Source organism: Hypomesus transpacificus, chromosome 22, assembly GCF_021917145.1.
Source record: "Hypomesus transpacificus isolate Combined female chromosome 22, fHypTra1, whole genome shotgun sequence".
In the NCBI taxonomy this organism is placed as follows: Eukaryota; Metazoa; Chordata; class Actinopteri; order Osmeriformes; family Osmeridae; genus Hypomesus; species Hypomesus transpacificus.
Genome location: NC_061081.1, coordinates 965,538 through 982,133, shown reverse-complemented (window position 1 = coordinate 982,133; position 16,596 = coordinate 965,538). Strand labels below are relative to the sequence as shown.

The following is a 16,596-nucleotide window of genomic DNA, read 5'->3' as shown; positions in this document are numbered from 1 at the left end:
GGGTCTGGCCCGAGAGGCTGCCCTAGATAACACGCCGCTGTGGGTGTTCTGGGACGCAGGGACTGCTTCCTCTATGAGCACGGCCTGAAAGGTAGAAACGTTAACACTGAAAGCTTAACACGACTCATTCGAACCCCATTGATCATTTGGGACTCGTGGAAATGAGATGCATACTAGGAAGTAAGTAAGTAAATGTTCTTTCTAAAGCACATTCTAACACAGCCAGGCTGACTGAGGTGCCTATCAGATACTGTAGTAGTAGCAGGGAATGGCAGGTCACTGAGGGGAAAAAAGAGCAATGATCTTGAGCATGATGACATTTTGAGCTTTTTAACCGTGAAGAGAGAGGTGGAGAGATATGTTAACCTAAGCTGTATTCTAAGAGGACACACTCAATTCATTTGAGAAACAATTCATGTCATTCCCAAAAAGTGTATGTGTGTTGGTGCAGCCACATTACCCAGTAGCACACGGTACCCATAGATCACCACGGGGTCACAAGCGGCCAGTCTTTAGCATCCAAAAGTAACTTCTCTCTCTCTCTAACATGTCTCCTCTGCTGCCTTAAATCAGCCCAAAGCCTTTGATACCCCGGCCAGCTCTGTGTCTCAACCAGACCCCTCTATCTTCTCTCTCTCTCACACACACACACACACACACACACACACACACACACACACACACACATGCATACACAGGGAGTTCAGAGAATGGAGTATGTTTTGAGTGTGTGTGTGAGAGTGTGTGTGCAGCAGTGGGTAGTGATTAGGGCCGTGCTCTCCCTGTGTCAGCACTGATAAGCAGGTCCAGACTCTCTTTGATACGGCCAGTGGTCTGTCAAGCCCTCAGCTTCATCTGACAGGTTTATCCAGACTCTGTTCCCCCGTCCCAGCTCCCCCGTCTGTCTACCGACCTACTGTACCACAGCCCCCCCCCCCCTGTCCACACCACTGGCCTCTGGTCCTCACGTTCTGCAGAGGGAGAGCTCAGCTCAACCACAGTTCATATACATAGCTCAGGTCTTAGCATGCTAGCCCTCGCTTACGGACACCATGTCTTCAGGTAGAAACTCCAAGGTACAGCACTGTATGTTCAGTACACACGTGCCAATTTGATGGTTTAGTCAACGACGACTCAAAAATCCGTCTGCTGGCATCAGTGGAGCTGGCGGCGAGAGCTATCCCTCCGTGTCGTGGGCCGACCAGTACGGCAGCATCACGGCGTGGAGACCGGGAGCGGGGTGTCCGTGAACGTGGTCATAAAAGCGATGGATCTGGTTACCCAACACCGGGCTCATAAATCACCATGTCGGTCGGGCTTGACTGACTGCTGCAGGGAGGCCATCGATTGGAGGGAAGATGGATGCGTCCATTACAGGATGTTCTCTGTCTGGGAAATGGGCCCTAATCACTCCTCCAGTCTAAGAGGGCTCCTGTGTCACGCTGCTTCTGTCTGGACCACGGCTGATATGGAGTTTGGCCTGTGCTTGTATTTTTTCACAGAAACCTTTTATAATATTGGTGTGAAGTACATAGATAACAACCTGACAATTGTGCAAAATGTTGTTTGTTTCAGGACTATATTTTGTTTGCATTTTAATCGTCGCCCACGACTCATCAAACCATCTTGCTCTTTCTGTTTTCAGAAGTGTCGTCGTGGCGCCCAAGAAGGTGGGTGGAACCCCGTCTCCGGGCTCCTCCGTCGCCGCCACTCCTATCCCATCAGCCACCGCTGCCTCCGCCTCTGCAGGGACGCCAGTCAACGACGTTGCCGTGGTATCCACTGGCGAAGCCTCCCAGAGCTCTGCCGCTGAGGCAGCAGCCGGTGAGTCTAGAACTTCCACAGAACGCTCTCACACACACACACACACACAGTCACACACACACAACACAGGGGTGGGTTCCTGCTGTGCTCCAGACGCTGTGCTCCAGACGCTATGCTCCAGACGCTGTGCTCAAGCCTGGAGGGAGGGGACGGGGAGGGAGGGGACGGGGAGGGAGGGGACGGGGAGGGAGGGGGACGGGGAGGGAGGGGACGGGGATGGAGGGAGCGTGTCCTCTGGGCGGTGGTGACAGTGTGCAAACACAGGGGCCACCAGCTCTGTGTACACTCCCTTTCAAGTTCTGTCATCCCTAGTGTGGGGGACAGAGGCAGCTCATTCAGAGGGCGAGAGACTATGTGTGTGTGTGTGTTTAAGGGAGGGGGAGCGGGGACAGTTGAAAGAAGGGTTTGTGTGTTTTGGGAGATTCTGCATGTCGTGTGGTATCAGAGAGTGGTTTTATTGTGTGTGTATTTATGTGTGCGCGCACTTGAGGAATGTGTGTACTGTGTGTAAACACAGGGGTTAGTGAATATTCAGCAGGGTCTCTGAAGAGCGTGTGTGTGTGTGTGTGTGTGTGTGTGCGTGCCTGCCAGGGTGCGGTGGGTGGACTAATAGAGAGATCAGTTCATTTACTCCTCTGTGTTTGAAGGAGGTACTTCAGGTTCAGCAGGGGCCTCTCAGCAGCAGGCCCACATGGCCCTGCTTAGAGCCACACACACACACACACACACACACACACACACACACACACAGGCCTGTCAGGCCCTAAGAGTTATCCCTCGTTGGAGACTGTCTTGTCTGCAGGGCCAGAGCCAGGCCAAACACCAGTGGAATCCCCTCCATATTCTACTGGGGCATTATGTCATTTACGGGCAAACTGTGAAATCCAAATTTACGGCTAGATCAATCACACATACTTTGTACCTTGTGTGTCTCTGTTTCCACAAGGCTGTCGTAAAGCACCTCAAAGTCATATTGTGTCATTAGAGAGAAGAAAGTCCTTCTGCTAAAGTCAGTAAATGCTTTAATACAGTAAAAAATATATATACATATTTTCTACATTTGTAGTGTGTGTGTAAGTTTCTTTCAAAATCAGCTCAGCTCATGAATTCACTTCATACATGCAGATTTATGACAGAAGCACAAAAACAAGGATTTCCAGTAGCACTAAGTAAAGCATACTTTATTTAAGGGGGAGCCTTAATTGGGATCCATGCAGTCCCCTGACCTCCTCCACCCCCCTGCAGGAGGAGCAGAGCCAGCAGGAAGACAGATGACCAGCAGACTACATCACCCGCTATCTCCACATCAAATTACACTACACTTATTCCACACTTGTCCTCCAGGACCATAAATCCCACCTCTCCACACCATTAGAATGGAGACCACTGTATTATTTCATACAAGGACCGTCAGGGCTGCAGATTTATGTGGCTTATACGCTGTCCTTCAGCACCGTAAATGTATCTCTGTACGCGCTGCGCGCGGCGGCTGGTCGTTTGTGGCGCGTGAGTGTGTGTGTGTGCGCGCAAGTGTGTGGTGTTCTGTGTCCTGTCCTGTGTCCAGACTAGTTATGAAGCTCTCTTTTTTTCTCTCGCCCCCCCCCCCCTCTCTCTCTCCACTTCTCTCTACCTCTCTCTCTCTACCTCTCTTTACCTCTGTCTAACTCTCTCTCTACCTCTGTCTACCTCTCTCTCCACCTCTCTTTACCTCTCTCTCTCTCTCTACCTCTCTCTCTCTCTCTCTCTCTCTCTCTCTCTCTCTCTCTCTCTCTCTCTCTATCTCTCTCTCCACCTCTCTCTCCACCTCTCTCTCTCTCTCTATCTCTCTCTCCACCTCTCTCTCCACCTCTCTCTCTCTCTCTCTCTCCATCTCTCTCTCTCTCTCTCTCTCTCTCTCTCCTCTCGCTCTCTCTCTCCTCTCTCTCTCTCTCTCTCTCTCTCTCTCCACCTCTCTACCTCTCTCTCTCCTCTCTCCACCTCTCTCTCCTCCCCCCATCCCCACCAGCAGCAGCCGGAGGGCCTGCCTCAGCCAGCAGCACCAACCTGCCATCTGTCCCCCCACTCTCCCCCCATGACCCGGGACGCAGCCCCCAATATGAGGTGATTCATCTTACGCCGAACACACACACACACGTGCCCCTCTCTCTAATACGCGCGATGTACAATTTTTGACTCTTTCTCGGACACATATTTTTACACACACACACCAATGTGTGTATGCTCTCTTTTTCATACACACACGTTTGTCTCTGTCTCGGACATGCGCGCGCGCGCACACACACACACACAAAGGCCTGCGGAATCAGCACTTGGCGGCACCTCTGCTCTCCCTCACCTCTTCACTCGTCCGTCCGTCTGGGGTCATGTGTGATGTGTTCATTACGTCTGGTCCTGCTGTCTGGTCCTGCTGACTGTGTGCCCTGCGTCCTCTGCTGCTCCCAGCACACGCTCCTCCTCTGTCCGCCAATGTGTTGTTCTTCAGTTACAGCAGATTCAAACCCCTCTACCGACCCTATTCAGCTCATCAAACCCAGATCCCTAAAGCTTTCATTCGCACGCATGTTCTGCCCTCATAGGCACACATAGACTTGCAGCATACAAACAGCCGTGGTCCATGTTTTGCGTGTGTGTATCAGCGTGTGTGTGTGTGTGTGTTAGTATCTCAGACAGGCTGGAGCACGCTCTGGAGAAGGCAGCACCCCTGCTCAGGGAGATCTTCGTGGACTTTGCCCCGTTCCTCTCCCGCACCCTGCTGGGGGAGTCACGGCCAGGAGCTGCTCATCGAGGGCACCAGTGAGTACTCCCACACACACACACACACACATGGTTTAAACATGCCCACACGCTCTTGTCCTTGTATGTGCACACACACAGGGTTAGGTGTACGGACATGCACATGTACTCTGTTCAGTTCATCTTTATTAAGGTTATTTGGTTGGTTCCTATCAGAAGCTGTAAAAGCAGCAAGAGTACATATCCAGTATATCTTTGTGTGTGTGTTTTCTTCTTTTCGAATGATCGTCGCTGGGTTCTGGGTTGAAACATGGTGTGTTTTACAACATGGGGGGGGGGGGGGGGGGGGGGGGGGGGGGGGGCTGACGGGTGGAGGTGGGGGGGGCTGGGGTCAGGGGCCGGGCCACTAATAGGAGTGTTTGGGATGTCTGCCTGCCACCAAACAAAATGGAAAGTTGATTGATAGCTTAGGGGGGGGGGGGGGGGGGCAAGGAGGCAGGGGAGGGGGTGAGGCTATGAGCTTAAGAGTGTGTGTGTGCAGAAAGAAACCAAGAAAGCAGAGGTCAGTGTCCCCACTCCCCTGGCCCTCTCCGACCCCCCCCCTCCCAAAGGTTGGCCATTACGGATCAATGAGACATATGCTGGCCACGTCTGAGCCTGTAATACAAGGCCCAAATATGTATTAGTTTACAGTAACATCATGTCTACTCATTAGGCACATCAATACTATCTGGTGCTCCGCAGATGGTGCAGGGTTAGTTTGTGTGCATGTTTTTTGTCTCTTAATGGAAGTGTGAATATGAAAGTGTCTCTCCCCCCCTTCCTCTCTCCCTCCATCTCCCTCTCTCTCTCCCTCCATCTCCCTCTCTCCCTCCATCTCCCTCCCTCTCTTCCTCCATCTCTCTCCAGGTCTGGTGTGTATGAAGGCCAGCAGTTCGGTGGTGGAGCTGGTGATGCTGCTCTGCTCTCAGGTGTGTTAGGTGAAGTCTGGCTCTCTATCTCTCCATCTCCTGCTCCCTCCCTCCCTCCCCGTCTGGCTCCATCTCTCTCTCTCCCTCTCTGTCCTTCCATCTGGGTCTCCATTTCTCTCCCTCTCTTTCTTCTTCCCTCGGTCTCTTTCTCTCCACCCCAGTTATCGTCCCCACCTTGACTGCAGTAAATCCAGACAAGTATAGAGGTGATGGGCAGGGCCATCAAACTGTCTTATCTCCCATTCCACACCTCCGCTTTCACGCTCCCCCCATCCCAAGCTTGCAGAAGACCTGGGGTGAGAGAGAGAGACAGAGAAAGAGAGAGAGCTAAAGGGCATCTTTAATGACGCCGATATTGGCCCGCCAGGTCAAGGGTTCCGACCCGTGGCCTGACCCCTGACCTTTAACCCCGTGCCCTCCCTCCCACCCCAGGAAAGGACCCACCGATGAGGAGGGATAATGTCCAATTGATGCTCCTCTGCATCGATTAGCCAGGCCTTGTTTTAAGTTTTTGTTGCCAAGTTTATTTTGCGAAGCGCCCACAGTCTTCACAAATGCAGATGAGCAGGTGAGCAGGTCGTAGCCATGCAGTCAGATCAATGGCCCAAGATGTCGATGGGCCAAGTCGCTCGGTCAGTGATGATAAGCAGAGGGGATTGAGATGAGTTTGTGGACATGCCGCTCACCCTTGTATTCTAGTGGACACACACTCACACACACAAACACAGTGAACCATATATATATATATATATATATATATATATATATATATATATATATATATATATATATATATATATATATATATACATGCTGACATACACATGTGTATTTTCATGCATGCATGCATACACTCACTCACTTGCAGTACAATACACATGCAGTAATGAAATTCCATAGCCATACATTGGCTTTGTTTGTTAGTTTGAAGCACAATGCTATTTAAAGTACTTCTGGCACCCGAAACGAAAAAAAGGGAAAAGAAAACCACATATGGGAAAACACAACTGATTAATGACACCTCTCACACCAACGCACTGCGCTTTTTTATCAGTTTTATTTTCAAAAGAAACGGATGGGGGGAATGCTCTCATTTCCCCTCCCTCTCTCTCTCTTTTTCCTTCCCTCCCTCTCTTTCTCCCTCCATCCCTCTCTTTCTTCCTCCCTCTCTCTCTCCCTCTCTCTCTTTCTCCCTCCCTCCCTCCCTCCCTCCCTCTCTTTCTCCATCCTCTCTCCCCTCCCTCCCTCCCCTCCCTACTTCTCCTCCCCTTTCCCCCTTCCTCTTTCTCCCTCCCTCCATCCCTCCCTCCTTTTCCTTTCCTTTCCTCTCCCTCCTCCTCCTCCTCCCCCTCCCCTCGTCCTCCCTCCCTCATCTTTTTCTACTCCTCTCCCCTCCCCTCGTCCTCCCTCCCTCCTCTCTCCTCCCTCCATCCCATTTACTTCTCATCACTCACTTCACTTGCTCGCTGAAAAAAAGGTAATACAGTGAGATTACGCATCGTTCTGGTGTCACCAGGCCCTGCATAGATTTGGGCCAGTGGGGCACAGGGGGGTGATGGGGGGGATGGGTGGGGTGAGGGGGTGAGAGTAGTGAACCCCAGCGTCCAGAGAGAGAATAAATGACACACTCTAATGCACCTATTTGTCATATCTGTCACAGCGTTGTTTAATGCTAATCTAATCAAAGGCAGAATCTGCCGATTGGAGCTCTGTCCGCTTCTGCCCCCCCACACCCCCCCCCCCCCCCTCAACCCTGTATAGCACAGAGGCTTCCCTTCCTCTCTCTTTCCTTCCTTCCCTCCTTCCCTATCTCTCTCTCTCTCTCTCTCTCTCCTTCCCTCTCTCTCCTCCCTCCCTCTCTCTCTCTCTCTCTCTCTCTCTCTCCTACCTCTCTCTCTCTCTCCTACCTCCTTCCCTATCTCTCCTCCCTCCCTCCCTACCTCTCTCTCTCTCTCCTTCCCTCTCTCTCCTCCCTCCCTCCCTACCTCTCTCTCTCTCCCTCCCTCTCTCTCTCCTACCTCCCTCCCTCTCTCGTTATTTCTTCCTCTCTCAAAAAGAATAGTGGGGACGGCCATTGTGGCATTGATTGCTTCTATAAATCATCCAATGAAATTCTCGTACACCCAAATGCAAATGTCATTTTATTGTTGTGCTGAGAGGTAGGAAGGAGGGGGGGGGGGCATGGGTGTCTGAAATACCTTCCATGGGGGGATAGAGTGTCTTACCTCTGATTATATTCCAGCCAGACAGTGTCGGAGGGTGTGTCATCATTACTTCTGTTTTGATGTGTGAGATTTGTGTGCGTGATTTCCCCCCCCCACCCCTCTCCATCCTGAAATGAGAGATAGAAAAGGCTGTCCTGTGATTGATGATGTTATTTAGCGTGGCCGGCAGGTCCTCCTGCAGAGGAAATGCTCAACAGGCCCACAGGAAGCAGCCTGGCAGCCATCTTGCTGACCTGTACCGGCACTCAAACTCAGGAGGGAGAGAGATTGAGAAGATTTTGATTGATTTTTTTTCTCTTCTTCTTCTTTCTATTCTCATTTTTTTCTCCTTGTGAGGCGACAGCATCTCTGAAAATTTGTAATTAATTTCCTGAGGGGTCAGGATGGAGTGGACCGGGGTTCAAAGGTCAAGAGCCCATGGTGGAGGGAGGGGGGACACAGAGGAGTTTTTAATCACTCCCCCCCCCCCCCCCCCGACACATGAAAGATGCTGCTTCCATGGAACTTCTGCTCGGCTACGAGAGCAGATAGTAAAGCAGCGTTTGATAGGATTTGATTGGAGGCCCTTTGTAAAGAACGCCACTTCGGGTCCCAATTAAAGATCAATTCCGGACCAGGGCCATGAACTGCTGGGGGGTGTATTGCTTGGCGCTTACTTTGCGGTTTTATTGATCCAAACACGTCCACTGTAGAGGGATGGGCCTAGGTCCCAACAGTGCAGCGTCAGATTCATCTGTCTTGGACTGGACGCATGTCTGGGTAGGAGATGCTTGTTTGGATTTGAAGTCTTGTTTTTGGGAAGATAACCAGTGGTAGTACAAACCACTGTGTCACTCGACACACACAGAGAGAGAGCAAGCAATATTATTGAAAAACTAAAATAAGATAGAAGTGATTAAAGGCAGATTTCATATCCTTCCATGTCATTTTTGACTGGAGAGAAGCAGATATGTGGATGAGCTGAGGGTCACGTCATCCTCTCTGGTAGAGTGTAGCCTTATAGAGCTGGCTCTGCCTACTACCCTCCTCACTGGGTGGTTGAGTGTAGCCTTATAGAGCTGGCTCTGCCTACTACCCTCCTCACTGGGTGGTTGAGTGTAGCCTTATAGAGCTGGCTCTGCCTACTACCCTCCTCACTGGGTGGTTGAGTGTAGCCTTATAGAGCTGGCTCTGCCTACTACCCTCCTCACTGGGTGGTTGAGTGTAGCCTTATAGAGCTGGCTCTGCCTACTACCCTCCTCACTGGGTGGTTGAGTGTAGCCTTATAGAGCTGGCTCTGCCTACTACCCTCCTCTCTGGGTGGTTGAGTGTAGCCTTATAGAGCTGGCTCTGCCTACTACCCTCCTCACTGGGTGGTTGAGTGTAGCCTTATAGAGCTGGCTCTGCCTACTACCCTCCTCACTGGGTGGTTGAGTGTAGCCTTATAGAGCTGGCTCTGCCTACTACCCTCCTCACTGGGTGGTTGAGTGTAGCCTTATAGAGCTGGCTCTGCCTACTACCCTCCTCACTGGGTGGTTGAGTGTAGCCTTATAGAGCTGGCTCTGCCTACTACCCTCCTCACTGGGTGGTTGAGTGTAGCCTTATAGAGCTGGCTCTGCCTACTACCCTCCTCACTGGGTGGTTGAGTGTAGCCTTATAGAGCTGGCTCTGCCTACTACCCTCCTCTCTGGGAGGGCAACACTCATTGTCTGTTCTTCAGTCCGCCAAGGAAAGAGCGTAGCTCCCTTTGTCCCTAATTCGCTCTGACGGGCTTCTTCTAGCTGGCAACAACCCTACCCACTCGTCTTCAGCGGCCGCCGTCCTGTCGACGATGGATCTCCTCCCCTCGAAAGCCAGCTCGTGAATAAACAATGCATCGAAACAACCATAAAACAACAACCGCGTCAACAAAGAAAAGGCAGTCGGCTTTAAAAGGACCCAGTCATCTCAAGGAAGTTTGTTTGCGTGGGGTTTGGAGCGCCCGCTCGACTCTGAGAGATTGCCTCGTTGGGGCGACGGACAGTCTACTATTGGAGACCCCCCCCCCCCCCCACCCCGGCCCCAATTACTCGTCTGTCACATCAATCCAGCTACAGCGGCGTTTGGTGTCCTGTATATCAGCCATTATTGTCCAGCATCATCCATTCTCATGCCATTTATCTGAAAACAAGTATCCTGCATGCAGACAGAAAAAGAGAGAGAGAGAGAGAGAGAGAGAGACAGAGAGAGAGACAGACACAGAGAGAGAGACAGAGAGAGAGACAGAGAGAGAGACAGAGAGAGAGACAGAGAGAGAGACAGAGACAGAGAAAGAGACAGAGAGAGAAACAGACAGAGAGAGAAACAGACAGAGAGAGAGACAGAGAGAGATACAGAGAGAGAGACAGAGAGAGAGACAGAGAGAGAGAGACAGAGAGTGTTGGGGTTGAAGTGGCTATGAGATGGTGAATGTGGCACAGTCCTGTACGCACGTACTGCAAATATATAGAATATTATTAGATTTAGATTTTTTTTACAGATAATATTTACTTTGAGACAAGGAAAAAGAGCTGGAAAAACTCTGACATTAGCAATGAAGCCAGACAGTTCAACTCCTACATTTTTACTTGAGGGTTACATCCAGATACAGGTACCATTTAAAAATGTATTTCAAGATGTGTAGGTCTTGCAAAACTAGTGTATTGGTAACACTGTACTAGCAATAGTTGCATTGTCCAATCCATCTGAAGGGGATCAATGGTATTGATGTATTTATTTAATCTTTGTGGCCCGAGTACACTACCTTGATCCTAACACGACTTTAAACAGCTTCCAACACCGCAACGCTGAATAATCCCTAACCCACGGTTAATGCAACTCTTAGGTGCAAATATGTTGTAGACCCCTTCTCTCTGCACTCTAACCTGTTTAATAGATTGACACCCTCTCTCTCTCTCTCTCTCTCTCTCTCTCTCTCTCTCTCTCTCGCTCTTTCTCGCTCGCTCTCTCTCTCTCTCTCTCTCTCTCTCTCTCTCTCTCTCTCTCTCTCTCTCTCTCTCTCTCTCTCTGTCTCTCTCCATGTACTCCACCCTCCACACCTTCACTGAGAGCACTTGGCAACCCTTGACCTTTAAAATAGCAAGCGTCAGGGCCCGGGGAGTTTAACCCCCGCCCCACTAGGGACCACGTCGCCTTGGTTACAGGATCAATACCATCACTCTGGGAAACCTTGTGGCTCACCAACCTTCTCCTTAAACTCCTTTGCTCCTAGATGTTTCTGGTTCTTTTGGGTTGGTTGTTACTGAAGGTGAACTTAGTTAGTGTCTTGTGACTTTTATTTGGCCCAATTAGAGTACTGTGACTTTTATTGTGCCCAAGTCTTCTAGGCATAGGGTGACAGGAAGGGGAAGGAGGAGAGGAAGGTGAAAGAACGCCGTGAGGAATGCAGGCCAAACGCTCGCTTCTCTGTCGGGGTGGACACCCCGCCGCGTAGCCAAACACACGCCAGGTTCAAGATCAGTGCAGTCCAAGTGTTAGTTCCCCCCTCCCCCTCCCCGCCCCCGACACAGGAGGGAGGCAGACAGCAACATCAGCCTCTTTGAAAGACACTCTCCTGCGAGGAACAGAGAAAACAGAGAAACACCAACCGCCACTTAATTCTGCAGACTCCCTGCTGACGCAAGCTATGCATGGGGGGGGATAGGGGGCACGCACTCTACATGGACAGGAAGTTAGGCCTAGCTGGGGACGTGGAGGAAAGGGGGGAGGGTCTAGGGACCATGGGGGTGCCCTCTTAAAATTGAGCAGATTTTAATTTGCCCTCTTGACTGTTTTGACTGTGAGTTGGCTCAGGGCTCCGTGACGTGCACCAGACAGGACTGTTTTTACATGGGGGCATCATCTTGTTTCAAGATATACAAACTGTATATATATTTTTGGAATTGTATTTGTATTTTCTTTGTGACTTTTTTTTATTAGATTTCTTTGTTACACTGACAGACATTAACAGTGTTGGTCTACCTGGCGGGATCCTGAGTCACCAGGGTTTGGAATGTTCTCCATGTGTCTCCCTCTGTCCCTCCCACCCTCCTGCTCCAGCTCAGGTATCAGGGTGTCTGGAGGTGTCAGCAGGTCTGGTGGGGGGAGAGGGGCAGTGCTACGGATCATTCTTTGACTACAGTGGAACAAGACTTATTTCTAACCCCTTGGTGAGAAATAATGAAACATGTTAGTAGCTGCCTTTGTTTTGACAATGTAGGTTGTTGGTCCACCAGTCAGATACCAGTGGAAATACATTAGACTTTTACTTGCCATAAGTGCATTCATAAGATTCACACATTGTTGGGGAAAAACACACTTTTCTTTTCTCAACCAATAGGATAGCTATAAAAAAGATAATATACAATAAATAAATAAAATATTATAATCAATGAACGCTCTGATCTCACTCTGATTGGAGCTATTTGAAGCCATAACGGAAACATAGGAGTTTAGCAGCACATCAAGCTGCTCGTCAGGCCTCTGTTGAGGAGTGATACACATTATAGCATGCATCATAGTCCTAATCTGAGAGAAAACCCTCAATGTTGTCACAACACATAAACGTGCAATTTACATGACGAAACATTTATGCCATAGCTAAATCACGGATTGATTCCTTCTGGAATCTGAAACAGATGGACACCAATGGGAAGCATGACAAGTGTTGTGTAGAGAGCTGGGGTATTCAGACTGCCTCCATGTCACCATGCTGTGTAGAGAGCTGGGGTATTCAGACTGCCTCCATGTCACCATGTTGTGTAGAGAGCTGGGGTATTCAGACTGCCTCCATGTCACCATGTTGTGTAGAGAGCTGGGGTATTCAGACTGCCTCCATGTCACCATGCTGTGTAGAGAGCTGGGGTATTCAGACTGCCTCCATGTCACCATGCTGTGTAGAGAGCTGGGGTATTCAGACTGCCTCCATGTCACCATGCTGTGTAGAGAGCTGGGGTATTCAGACTGCCTCCATGTCACCATGTTGTGTAGAGAGCTGGGGTATTCAGACTGCCTCCATGTCACCATGTTGTGTAGAGAGCTGGGGTATTCAGACTGCCTCCATGTCACCATGCTGTGTAGAGAGCTGGGGTATTCAGACTGCCTCCATGTCACCATGTTGTGTAGAGAGCTGGGGTATTCAGACTGCCTCCATGTCACCATGCTGTGTAGAGAGCTGGGGTATTCAGACTGCCTCCATGTCACCATGTTGTGTAGAGAGCTGGGGTATTCAGACTGCCTCCATGTCACCATGTTGTGTAGAGAGCTGGGGTATTCAGACTGCCTCCATGTCACCATGTTGTGTAGAGAGCTGGGGTATTCAGACTGCCTCCATGTCACCATGTTGTGTAGAGAGCTGGGGTATTCAGACTGCCTCCATGTCACCATGTTGTGTAGAGAGCTGGGGTATTCAGACTGCCTCCATGTCACCATGTTGTGTAGAGAGCTGGGGTATTCAGACTGCCTCCATGTCACCATGCTGTGTAGAGAGCTGGGGTATTCAGACTGCCTCCATGTCACCATGCTGTGTAGAGAGCTGGGGTATTCAGACTGCCTCCATGTCACCATGTTGTGTAGAGAGCTGGGGTATTCAGACTGCCTCCATGTCACCATGTTGTGTAGAGAGCTGGGGTATTCAGACTGCCTCCATGTCACCATGCTGTGTAGAGAGCTGGGGTATTCAGACTGCCTCCATGTCACCATGTTGTGTAGAGAGCTGGGGTATTCAGACTGCCTCCATGTCACCATGCTGTGTAGAGAGCTGGGGTATTCAGACTGCCTCCATGTCACCATGTTGTGTAGAGAGCTGGGGTATTCAGACTGCCTCCATGTCACCATGTTGTGTAGAGAGCTGGGGTATTCAGACTGCCTCCATGTCACCATGTTGTGTAGAGAGCTGGGGTATTCAGACTGCCTCCATGTCACCATGTTGTGTAGAGAGCTGGGGTATTCAGACTGCCTCCATGTCACCATGCTGTGTAGAGAGCTGGGGTATTCAGACTGCCTCCATGTCACCATGTTGTGTAGAGAGCTGGGGTATTCAGACTGCCTCCATGTCACCATGTTGTGTAGAGAGCTGGGGTATTCAGACTGCCTCCATGTCACCATGTTGTGTAGAGAGCTGGGGTATTCAGACTGCCTCCATGTCACCATGTTGTGTAGAGAGCTGGGGTATTCAGACTGCCTCCATGTCACCATGCTGTGTAGAGAGCTGGGGTATTCAGACTGCCTCCATGTCACCATGTTGTGTAGAGAGCTGGGGTATTCAGACTGCCTCCATGTCACCATGTTGTGAGCTGCTGATCCAAACCATTACAGTAGGGTGTTTTCCAAGCCCTGTAAAACAAAACAGTGACATCTCCGACGCGTCGCGACTGAACACCCACCCTCTGCCTCCCTGTGAGGATTAACACTCACGTTGTTCCCATCCAAAGCTCAATCCTCCAGCCTTGCTTGGAAAACAAACAAATACTTGTGATTATGACTGATGGAAACCGAGCACACAAGTGACTTGTTTATTTTTGGTTCGGAGAACATTTGACTTTTTTCTTTTTCTTCTTTCAGAATTTTTTGTTTTTTTTTTCTCCTCAAGGTTTTCTGAATTCCTTGTCTGGTGCTGCAGCTCTGGGTTTCCATGGCGATTGGTGGAGGGGCCTGGGGTTCGTCAGTGGCTGATGTTGATTATGGATAATCAGTCCTGATGACTGGTGGCTTAGCTGCTGTGTTTACACTCTCTGCCCATCATCTTCCCAGACAGACCCAAACAAGGCGCTGGCCTATCCGCCCGCTGATTGAGAGTGGCGTTTTCACAAAGGCATCATAAACTCATAACTTTTTGTTTGATACACAAACACACGCGTGATCTCATACACACACACACACACACACACACAAACCTTCTCTCTTTTCCCCTGTCTCTCTTTCCCTCTTTCTCTCTCTTTCTCACACACACAGACTAAATAAAGAAACGCTACAGCAAACCGCAACAAACAATACAGGAAACAAGTTCATTGTCCTGCGTCGCATTCGTTTTCTGGCAGAATCACATCGACCCAATCGTTCCCATCCACGGCGTCCCCCTTTCATCTCCCCCTATCAGAGACAGAGGTCCCCTCCAGCCCACGGCAAGGTCAGGTTATAGGTCAGAGGTCACAAATGGCTGCTTGTATCTTCTCATCTGTGGCAGTATGGGATGTCCCCTATCACAGCCATAAAAGCCTTGACACCACTGACCAGGTCAGGCCCCAAGAATCCAATACCCCATCAGAGACCCTCCTGCCCTGTCCACCTCTTTGTCACCAGGAAATGCCCCCGCTGATCAGGGTCATTGGTTCCTTAATTCAACTATAATGTCATTTCTCCACTGGTAATGACACCATTAGTCTTGCTATCGGCTTTAGCCAACATCAAGAAGGACTAGCCAGAGGCTAGTTTATCACCTGGTCATAGGAAAACGCTGCCATGACTGCGTTAGCCTTGGAATTTAGGCTTTCTGATTTGTGTACTTTCGATCCGTAGCAGCCAAAAGCGATTTTAAGTTTGGTTGTTTTTGTCAATGTGGGGGTGTTTCAGTTTGGGGCATTGAAGTCCTTAAAAAAAAACTAAACCCAACTCAAATTCCCATGTAACAGGACATTTCAATAGGGAAATGGTCTAACCACAGGAAATGACCTCTAGTTTCTCTTTCTTCCTGGTTTCCCTGAGAGAGCCCGCCTCTGTTTACACCCCCCGTTTCCTGAGGTGTTTATTTCAGGCCTGGTCTGCATCGCCCTATAGCCCAGTCTTTAGGGTTCTACGCTATCTTAAACTAGCCTAACCTAGCATCTCCCCCCATGCTCTGCCTCGGGCAAGTAGCCAGGGCTCATGTTTAGTGTCCTTCAAGTCCAGTGGCCCTGGAAGACTGCTTTCACATACCTTAACTCCAAACCACATCTCACACACACACTGTTTCCTCTCCTTTCCCAACCATGATGCCTATTCCCTCAGTGGCCATTTTAGTTGAGACTCCGTAGTAAACAAGGTCAATGCCAATATGTTTGAATTGGACACAAACCACTTGTGAACATGGCTTAGTCTGAGTGAGTTGCGGTGTTGACGTACAGTTAATCTTAAGCATGACGATGTACAGGCGTGTTCATAGAACGGCCCGTGTAACTGCACGTCCATTGTGGGTGATTGGGCACGATGGTCTTGCATTTGTCACGCTAGAGGGAGTAAACTTCATGTTGATAATTGTAGTGTTTGATAGACACACACACACTCTCACACACGCACTCTGGTGCACGCACACACGCACGTTCAACTTCCGCTTGTCATGTTGTCGTCATGTCTCCCCTCCGGGCTCTCTGCGTTTACAAAGAGCCTTCTCTGTGTACATAAACATCCAGCTTCCTCTGGCAGTGGAGGAGATGATGAGTGCACAGTTAAATACACTGATAGACACACGTATACACACACACACACACAGAGAATCATATGCATGGACAGGCATATACCAGCACTCAGACACACAGCTCATGACAGGCATTTTCTGTCCCTCCACATGTTAACACAATCGAATCGTGTTTGTTTTGGTTGCAATTTTCTCCCACCGTCTGAATCCCCCCCCTCCATCCCTCAGCGTACAGGAAGCAGTTTGTTATCAGCTGCTCAGTTCGACTAACCACCACAGGAAATAGCTACTGATTAGAAATGAATTATTCAAGAAATGTGATTATGGGCGAGGTGGGGGCACAGTAGCCGTACGCTCCGTCTGCAGGCCGTGAGTTATGAGTTCAGGCGGGGTACTTAGCTGCTTTAGCACTTCACCGTGTGGCTTTCATGTGGTCCTCTCCTGTTCCCTAGAGGAG

The 16,596-nt window shown here is 49.9% G+C and overlaps 1 protein-coding gene across 1 annotated transcript in view; it reads left to right on the top strand.

The window, feature by feature from the left end:
* Positions 1 to 16,596, top strand: part of LOC124484328 (lipopolysaccharide-responsive and beige-like anchor protein) — a 135,438-nt gene that overhangs the window by 61,818 nt on the left and 57,024 nt on the right. Inside the window, 6 exon segments of the mRNA XM_047045212.1 lie at positions 1,646 to 1,824; positions 3,830 to 3,891; positions 3,893 to 3,924; positions 4,483 to 4,579; positions 4,581 to 4,617; positions 5,467 to 5,528. Of these exon segments, the coding sequence (XP_046901168.1) occupies positions 1,646 to 1,824; positions 3,830 to 3,891; positions 3,893 to 3,924; positions 4,483 to 4,579; positions 4,581 to 4,617; positions 5,467 to 5,528 (469 nt within the window).